Below are 10277 nucleotides of genomic sequence, written 5' to 3' on the forward strand. Positions count from 1 at the left end.
GACATATCCAACTTCAAACTTGTATTTTATGCAAGTTTGGAAGATCCAAAATTGGTTGACAATGAATGAGCATAACCAAGATGAAGTAATCAGAGAAATGATTATCCCAATGAAAGAGAGGTTTGACAAGTATTGGGCAGAAGTTAGTGACACTTTTGCAATGGCTATAGTGTTTGATCCAAGGTTGAAACTCACACTTGCAGAATTCTGTTTTGGAAAACTTGATATGAGCTCCTGTCAGAAAAAGATAGACCATTTGCGAGATCAACTACATAAGCTTTTTGAAGTATATGAGAAACAGTCAAAGACAACACAACCTCCAACAAGGGCAAGTGGAAATGTTCCACAGAATGATGAAGAACCAAGAGGAAACTTTCTAATTACATTGTAAGTACTTAGGTTCTGTTTTGATACATATGTATATCTTATGTTTCGTTTTTTTTCTGAAAGTTATGTTTTGTTCTACTGATAGGATTTCTTTGCCTTTCGCAAAGCAAATGTTGTTATCAATGGGAAGTCATCTTTAGATATGTACTTAGATGAACCTGCACTGGAAATGAATGGTCTTGAGAGTTTGGATGTTCTGAAATATTGGAAAGATAACTCTTCACGGTTTGGAGAACTGGCTTCCATGGCACGTGATCTTCTTAGTATTCCTATCTCCACTGTAGCTTCAGAATCTTCTTTCAGTATTGGTACTAGAGTTCTTAACAAATATAGAAGCCGCCTTCTGCCGAAAAATGTTCAAGCACTTATATGTTGTCGCAATTCGTTAAAGGATTTTGAATCTTATGAAGGAGGTATGTACATTATTATTTTTAAGTTGTAAAAGCTTAAATTGTGTATTAACATTGTTATTTTGTAATAAATGTAGAAGAAGATGAAGTATATAATGGTGAAGATGAGACAAAAGTTTTTGTAGATGATGAAGATGTTGATGGAGAACAAGTTTGAATTGTTGCAGGTTTTTGAGAGCTTGAGTCTGAGCTGTGTTGTAGGTTTTTGAGAGATTGAGTTGGAGTGTTGTTGCAGGTTTTTGAGAGTTTGTGTTGGAGTGTTGTTGCAGGTTTTTGAGAGGTTGAGTCTGAGCTGTGTTACAGGTTTTTGAGAGCTTGAGTCTGAGCTGTGTCTCAAGTTTTTTAGAGTTTGTGTCGGAGTGTTGTTGAAGGTTTTTGAGACTGTGAGAGACTGAGTTTTGTTGCAGGTTTTTTAGAACTTTAGTGAGTTGTTGCTGGTTTTTTAGTTTGAGTTCAGTTCTGTTTCAAGTTTGACTTCATGTATCAGTACGTTTGAGTTTTGGATTTGATCCACTTATCAATGTTTTCATTTGATTTATGCAATGTTAGTGTGTTAGTCAATAAAAAACTCTTGAACTGAAATGTTTCCTCGAGTTTGGGCAACCAATCTAGGAGTTTTATTTTAATTATTGTTAGGTTGAAAAAAAAAGATCCATAAATTGGCCTCAAAAACCCTAATGAGACATAGATTTTTATTGGCTGATTGTTATTATCAATATTTTTTGAATAATTAAATTGGCCTCAAGCAAAAACAAATAAATCTAAATCCGAAAATCAGTTTAAAAATCAGAAACTTTCTCTTTTAGAAAAGCTTTACTTTGTACTCTTCACTGTTTTGATCTCAAGAACTTACATTATGTATTGATATATGAAAACCATCAACATACTCTATTCTGAACCCCACAGTCGAAAGAATTTTCCAATATCTCTATTGCCATCTCTTTACATTAATTAAACGAAGATACGGTCTTTTCAAAAAAATATCGATAAATTGAAGCATTTAATTAAATGAAATATGTGATATGTATATTTTGGATATGAATATCCAATTGTATTGTTTTTTTTTATCGATGTATTGTTTTCTATTATCTTGATTCATTATCTAAATTCGATCTACCTTAGATATTTTGAAATGGACCAGATCGGATTTCGAATAATAACTCTCAAGCTTAATTATTTTTACTATCAATATTTTTTGAATGAGACATACATTTAGAAAGAACACTCGTTTTAGAAAGAATACTCAGTTTAAAAATTCAAACAACATAATATTTTTAAAAATTTTCAATATTTATTAAATGAAAACAGTATATATGTTAAACATAAATTAAAAACAGTATATTTATTGTAGTTAAATTTATTTTTAATTAGTATTAATTTTAAAACATGATATAAAAAAGAGAAATACCCTTCAATAGCACCAATTTAAGTTTTTCTTCTAATGTTAGCACACATTCTCAAATGTTCCAAAACTAGCATTTTGTAAATGTAAAATTATTATTTATTATAATTATATTAGAGAAATAACAAAATTAGTACTCGATCTCTCATCATACTCCATCGTCTCTCGGTGCTCCATCATCCCCGGTGCTCCATCGTCTCCGGTGTTCCATTTCTCTAGTGCTCCATCATCTCCGGTGCTCCATTGTCTATCTACAACATCGTTCATCTCCTTCCTCCGATTGCAGAAGCTTCGCAAGAGTTATAAGCAGCTTTGTTTCCAGCGAAGCTGAACGCGACGGCAAAAAGAGTCGCATCGATGAAACGCAAATTGGATCTGCTTCTTAGTTTGCTTCCTCCTCCGGTGACATCGAGAGCAATTGGTGATTTCCGTCATCATTTGGTTACCAAGATCGACACTCTCAGGTACTAATTTTTAGTTCAGAATCTCGCCATAGAGAAATAAAAAATGGTATGATGTTAGTGTGGTAAAAAGAATCTGTAAATGCTTTAGCAACACTGGTTGGCTTGTGTAAGTTGATGGAAGCCAAATCCATCATGGATTTAGTATATTATGATTGTGATTCTGATCCTGGGTGATCTCACGTAGCTGACAACTCTCTCTTGTTGTAAAGTCACCGTCTTTAACGAGAGAAACGATTCTGATCCTGGGTGCTCTCACGTAGCTGACAACTTTCTCTTGTTGTAAAGTCACCGTCTTTAACGAGAGAAACCTCTATGACTACAGCGGTGATGAGAGGAAGAAGATAAATGACGATGATGGTGGTGGGAGGGTCGTGAGTTGTGTGGAGGAAAGTAGGTTAGGGCATGAGATTTGGATTAGGAATGAGAGAGTGGAGAAAGGTTTCAGTGGGAAGAGTAGGCATGTGTTCTTTAGAGAGGTATTGCTACTATTGCTACCAAGCTCTTTAGTATTGTTTAACATGATGTTGTTGTGTTTGGAAAGAAAGATTATCAACAATGGCGGATTATACAGAGAATGGTGAGAGTTTTGTAGTGTGTTTGCTATTTGTAGAACTGTTTGCAGCTAATGATTTCTCTTGGTCTCTACCAATTTTTGGAGTTTGAATTCAGTTTTTTTTTTAGTTTTGTAGTAGTGTGAATTTGGTTATTTACATGGATTAGTTTACCACCAGCTTCTTTTGTTTAATATGATTTTGTATGCACCTTAGATGAACTGGATTATGTAACAAGCCAGGAAGTAGAGCTCGTCGTGAGAAACTGAGAAGGGAAACGCTAAATAATATATCTATGTTCAGAGTTTTGTCTACCTCATGTTTTTGTTATTGTAGAAAACATGTGGTATGGTTAATTCAGATGAATTTTAGAAACTATTACAGGTTTCTTCGTTAACTCACAGATGAGAGTACAGTCGTGGAGGATTTTCTGATTCTGGTCGTCACCAATTTTAGATTTTCTGAACATTCAGGAAGACATTCCTAAATTTCAATGATGTCTTCCTAAACTTTATAATTTTTTTTTTGAATTAAAATAAATGAGTTTTTAATATTTTATTTATGTGGTACCTTAATGTATCACAAATTAGTCTAATATGATAAATTTTATGCTTTGAATTCTTTTCAACCATTATGGAATTTATGCAAGAACCTTTTAAACCATTATGTTTATGAAGACCATCCTGAATTTCAAGAAGTCGTTCCTGAATATTATTGAATCTTTCCTAGATTTAAATAAATGTGTTTCTAAATCTCTAATTTTGTGTGTTTTGTTTCAATATGTCAAATATCAGTAGATTACTCTATTAATTAGAGGTATTGATTTCATTTTTTATGCATATTCTCTTGTTAGAAACTCTAAACTTTGTTATGAAGGTTATCCTGAAATTCAAAGAATCCTTCCTGAATTACATAGAATGCTTCTTGAATGTTATAAAACACTTCCCGAATTTCATACAATTCTTCCTGAATTATATATGTTCGTTCTTGAAGTTTAATCACAGTTAAAACAAAATGCTAACAGAAACTTATGACATTGTTATGATGCAGAAACATCATACAAGTACCAAAACAATCTAAAAGTTTTACATACATCATGTAGATTGAAAAAGTCTTTAATCCCTATTACCTGCAATAAAAATTGAAATCAGGGAATATGTTTCAGGAAAGTCTTCCGAATTCTCAACAATGCTTCATGAATTTTCAAATGTGGCTAAGAAACATATCAATACATGTGCAACAAACAATAAACAATACATAAGCAACTATCAATAAATCTGACAACATGTATAAGTAATATGACAACTGAGTTCTCTTATAAAAAAAGGTTGTATTTTGGCAAGGTGGAACTCAAAAATGGTATCACATAAAGGCTTTAACTTTGTTAAAAATCATCACAAGTTGCATATGACAAATTCAGAAGCCGGATTTGAGGACTGAATGATATGAGTTCCCCAATGTGATTGTTAGAGGTGGACTGTTTTCTTCACAACTTCATGTCTTGACATGAGTTATGTTTGCGCATTCAAAAAAAATGTCCGTAAAAAAAACAGTTCCAATGAATCATACAAACATCATATATCAAGTTTTAGATTTAAAAAATATAATCAACATCTACAGAGATCTTCACAAGAGAGCTCAAAGATCTTCACAAGAGAGCTAAGTTCCATCACAAGCTCTACAATTTGCTTTCAAGAACAATTTGTTTAATTATGGAACTCAAAGCAAACAACAAACATGTATCATCTAAAACTAGATCTCTTAAATTCCTCTATTTACCATTTATTGTCATGAGCAATGAACAAATGACAAATCTAATCTGAGATAATCCTAACAAAATTTGAAGAATAAGAAATCTCCAAGGACCAAATGGTTAAGTTGTTCGTAGACTTAAAGGTCATCATCATCTAAAGTTCAATTCACCAACACAATTTTATAAAATACAGAAAACGAATAAACAAAAACAAGGATGGGACTAGAGTTCATGATTAAGAGACCCAAATCAATTAGAAACTTCAGACCAATTTGAATCTATTTGAATCTCTTGTCACCGTAGTTTCCATGGCTGCTAACCAAAAAAATCAAAGAAAAATAAAATAAAAAGGTAATCTTGAGAAAAGTACAAATTTTACTACCTTAGATTGGGAAACGTCCATGTAAATGTCGTCTTCTCTTTTCTTCGTCATGGCCAATATATGCTTGGCTGGAGACCAGATCTCTGAGATATCTCTAGGCTTTAGATTCATGCTTAGGGATCTCTTCGATGTCGCGAACACAACTGCTGCTTTCATTGACCTTGATTTGATGACTCACCTATGATTAAGATCCGATTTGGTTCGCTGGTGGAACACCGTCTGCGATTGGTTTTGGAATGACGGAGAGAGAGGGCTGAGAGAGAACACCGTCTTCCAAAATAGCACTAATCACGATTTCTATATCTTTATTTTAATGTTCTTAATATTTTATTTTTAATATTATATAAATTTGTGCTATATTTGGAACAATTGAATGTGTGTGCTAGTTTTGGAAGAAAAACTAAAATTGGTGCTATTTTTGTCAATTGCCCTATAAAAAATATAACAAGGATTTATTTATTACTTTTAAAAATCAGGAAGAAGAAAAAAAAATCATGCGGTCGATTCTTATGTCCGGTAATCGAGCTCAATCTCATCAAATTAAGCTAGTTTGGTATATCCCCAGGTTGTTTGATGTTGGCCTTAGATGTTTGTTTCTAGCTTATACTACTGGTTTGTTAGGTCAAATAGTCTAGCTTTCGATCTTGAGGAAGGTACGGCTGGGTCTTATGTATGGTTTAGGATAGCTTTCGTTTACCTCTTATTTGATCGTTGAGTCTTCAAACAAGTCTCCTTCCACCGCCATTAGTCTAGAAAAATAAATAAGTCTTTTCCTGTGGTCTGTTTTTTGTCTCTTCTTGTAAGGCTAACCTCTTATGGCAAATGACCACTTGTGGGGACGCAAAGTCCTAGATGTTGATTCTTGGGGGTAAGATTAGGTGGTTAGGAATTAGATTCGTGTTCTTTGCTTATTGTGTTCGAGGTATTCGTTTTTAATTGGATTAAATCTTCGCGGTGGCCTCTATCTTTGGAATCTCTTCCATTTGCGTTTGAAGGTCCTTTCGACATTGACTCTTGAGAACTTAGTCCCGCGACTAATGTTTTTTTCCGATTTCTTTCGATGATTTTGAGAGCTCCACTTTTAGTTTTAGTTTTTTACTTTATGTTTTCCGTATATCAGATTTAAGATTCCGGGAATATTTTTGTTTTATGCCGGTTTTACGATTTAAAAAATGCATTTTATCTTTATATTTTATTTTGGTATAATATAATAAAAATGTCTAGTGAAAAAAAAAAAAATCATCTAGTCGACAGTTTTCTAGATCCATCGAGAATATCTGAGAAAGTCCCTTTCTGTATCCTAAAGCTCTTCCTTCTTCTTCTACCTCGGCAATCAAATTTAAAACATTCTTCTCACAAGCTTCTCTTGTCACTACTCTCTTCGTCTATTTTTCTTTTTGTTCTCGAATTCTCAACTCGCACATTAACCCTAACCTTATTCATTCTCGGAGTTTAGTGGATTTTGAGTAATTCGGCCGGCGAGAGAGCTTTTCGTAGCCAATTGGAAAACATGGCGGGATACGATTGCTTACCGATGAAGATGAAGAGGAAAGATATTGACAGAGTTAACCACGATTTCTCCGATTTCTCACTCTCTTCTCCTGCCAGAAAGATTCGCCGTTTGGTAATATTACATGTTCTTTCTCCGTTCTAAATTAATTTCGAGATTTTTGAAACCCTAGTTTTTTTTTTTGATTAATTGATTGATTACTGGGATCATGTTGATGTTGATTTCCTTGTATTCAGGATTTGGATTTGCCACCGATTATGGAGGAAGATGAAATCAAATCGGTTACGGTTAACGAAGAGAGAGCTATTGTTCTTTACAAGCCTCTCCAGCAATATCATCATCAACCTCCTCACCTTTTTTTTGATACTGACTTGGTTTCAGGGCTTAAGAGTAAGTTTGCTTTACTTTTTTTGATCAATCTATTTTTAGTTTTGTGATCCCATAATGTACAAAATGCTATTGTTTTATGAGGTAATTCGACTTGGTGAGTCTAAGCATATGAGAAGATATGAGTTTGTGAGAGTCTTAGTAACTATTAATATTTTGCTACTAATGATGTCATGAGTGGTTTACATTGTTGTTAGCCATTAGAGATTGCTATTTTCAATAGACCAAAACTTACGAATGTTAGTTTCAGATTATATGAGAACTTGATTCGAGTGTATGGGGGGAGTTGAAACATTAGTTGTTAGCTTTCGTCTTTGCATTAGGGGATCATGTTTGTTCTCGATTTTGATCTCTGACTATTCTGATGGGTGGTGTGATTTCTCTTTTTTGCAGATAGATTTTTGCGTGATGCAGTGGTAACTGATGATCTGTGTGATGATGATGATGACGAAAAACACAAGCAGCAGGCGGTTGTTCGCTGGGACTCATCCCAGTTCCAGTCCTTTGACGAACCGCCTGCGCCAGAGATTACTGAGTTAGATGGTGAGGATGAGATGATGGATGTGGAAGAAGCATCGCTGCCACAGCAGCAGCCGCAGCTCGTGGGAGGGTTGCATCAGTGGCCGCAGCAGCAACAACTTCATTGTATGGTACCACAACTTCCCCAAACCAACTCTACTCCTATCTCTTGGTACCGATGACTTAATAGTAAATGTAGAACTAGTCTTTTTCATTGGTAGTTCTGTCACTGTATATCTTCTTTTTTCTCTCGCTAGGCTATCAATGTCAGTTCTTTGTTGGATTGAATGTAAGAGTACAAAGTGATGTGTCTGGTTCAAGATTTCCTTTAAGAAAGAACCTTTTTGTTCATTGTTTACGATAAAAAAAAATATGAAGCAAGGGTTTGCTTGCTTTCTCCCGAGTCCTTAAACGAAAGACGAACTCTTTAACTACCAGCCACCAACTCAACATAATTTTGAAGTAAAAATAACTGTCTCATATATAGACCTAAGACTTGTAAATTCTCGTGGCCTTTTTTGTTGTTTAACTATGTAGTTCTAGTCACTGTGCTACGTTACTCAAGTTTTTGATAAGGGGGAATGGGCAGAAATAGTTTGATGACAGCGTGGTAGAGGTGCGACGCTGAATCTATATAGCTAACCGATTTTAAAAGTTTAGACTGTAAATGCTTAACTTCTCATGGATTTTATTCACCTTTAAAAAGGGCATGGAGTGCGTATGGAAAATCTTATTGTGTTCCAGGTCGCTCATGCGGAAAAGAGAAACAGTTCACACTTTGGATCGGGTCAACGAAATGAAGCGGAGACATTCAGCCAGTGTTTGTGTCATGTGGATCACGCACAAAGAATATGTGACCAACTTTTGAGTTTCCAGAAAAAAATTAAAGAAAAAAATAAACGAGGTAAATGACTGGTCGACCATATTGGGACATCGTGGCACCAATGTGGCCCAGTTCAATATTCCATAGGATCCGAGAAAAAGAGACCGGATAGACTAGATCGGTGACGCATGTCACAATTTGCGACCAATCACTCATGGCCAGTGGATAAAGAATCCAAACGTTCTTACTGATCCGGTTTACCGGGTCCGTCCTATATCTGAAATGATAGAAAGCTATATGTTTTTTTTTTTTCAATTAGTTTTTGATCTACATTAAGCTCCAAGTTTCACTTGCCTAGTTTGTGAAAATTGGATGAGATTCTATTTTCATTGAGGTAGTTAGGCTTATCTTAATCACCAAAAATTGTTAAATGAACTTCGTAGATGAATAAATCTAGCTTAGCTACGAGAGACATAAACCTAAAAGTACTTGGATATAATTAACTGCTTCCAATTTATTTAGACTGTACAAATGAAAATTTAGTAACTCTAATTGATTATTAAAAACTAAATTATGTTTGAGAGAGGAATAATATCGAATCACCAATACTCTCCCCATGAACATTATCACTCTTAACATTTGCATCACAGTTTTTTTTTTTTTTTTTTTTTTTTTTTTTTTTTTTTTTTTTTTTTNGTTTCCTAAAAATAACGTTCAGCATTTTTTTCCTCTACCATCCAAAATGGTTACTTGATTAACTTTCTCGTTTAGTTTTTTGCTTATATATGGTTCGTTAATATTGTTATTAGTTGTCACAGATCCATAAAACAGACAAGTGCAAATACTAAGTAATGAGTTTAATAAAGAAACAACATTCGAAAATTGATCATAAATGCATATGTGTTCAAGGACTTGTTATGGTGACTACTTATGGCATTGGCTTGTATTGATAAGACTTTGCAGATCAGGTTCGTGCACATATCTGCAGGTCCGGATGTGGTGTTGGTGTCTAATTTTTTTTTATTAAAAATGTATTTAAAGTCTAACATCCACACTTAATAGTTAAGAAAATGTAAAGAGGACACACAACAATAATCACAGGAGATGCAGCTCTCCACATTTGCCAAAAGAGAGTAATCTTTAAATGTATGGGAGATGAAGAACGCCAAGATATCAAAAGGAGATGTGGAGGCTCGTGGAAGCTGGTTTTAAACTTCTTGCTAGCTGGTGAGTTTGGTTGCAGGCGGGAGAAATCACAAGCACTTGCAGGTCCTGGTCATAGCATTGCCGTGACATCAAAGGGTGTTGACTTCACCTGAGCTGCAGAAGCAAAACTGGACACTGGTAAAGGAGAAGAGGCAAATCAAGACTGTTTTAACTAAGCTTTGTACAATGTAAAAACAAAACACCTCTGTTTCTGGAGGACAGTGATACAAAACACCTCTGTTTCCGAACACATAGGAAGAAAGCATACAAAACAACAGGTTCTTAGTGATAATACAACAAGCGAGTATTAACATCAAAGTGGGAATTTACACACCTCTGTTTCCGAATTTATCCAAAATCTCAGCTTCAGTTGCTCTCTCCAAATTTATAAATAAACTGATCAAGCAGAAGTAACATGGTGATTGAGATTAACTTCAGATACCTTTGGAAGTAACAATGAAAAGCAAAACCAGTTCTAGTAAG

The 10277-nt window shown here is 34.5% G+C and overlaps 1 protein-coding gene and 2 long non-coding RNA genes across 3 annotated transcripts; 1 reads left to right on the forward strand and 2 right to left on the reverse strand.

Moving 5' to 3' along the window:
* LOC109130986 lies at positions 4144-5622 on the reverse strand. Its single transcript, XR_002036740.1, has 2 exons — positions 5350-5622; positions 4144-4343 (listed from the first exon to the last, which is right to left on the reverse strand). It is a non-coding gene; the product is annotated as an uncharacterized LOC109130986 (long non-coding RNA).
* LOC104766588 lies at positions 6593-8159 on the forward strand. The gene is made up of 3 exons (XM_010490500.2): positions 6593-6973; positions 7096-7249; positions 7640-8159. The coding sequence occupies exons 1-3, from the start codon at positions 6860-6862 to the stop codon at positions 7945-7947; spliced, it is 576 nt and encodes a 191-aa protein (XP_010488802.1). The 5' UTR covers positions 6593-6859; the 3' UTR covers positions 7948-8159.
* On the reverse strand, positions 9589-10277 carry LOC104766589. Its single transcript, XR_764072.1, has 3 exons — positions 10129-10277; positions 9998-10031; positions 9589-9908 (listed from the first exon to the last, which is right to left on the reverse strand). It is a non-coding gene; the product is annotated as an uncharacterized LOC104766589 (long non-coding RNA).

This window comes from Camelina sativa, chromosome 19 (genome assembly GCF_000633955.1).
Source record: "Camelina sativa cultivar DH55 chromosome 19, Cs, whole genome shotgun sequence".
NCBI classification, from domain to species: Eukaryota; Viridiplantae; Streptophyta; class Magnoliopsida; order Brassicales; family Brassicaceae; genus Camelina; species Camelina sativa.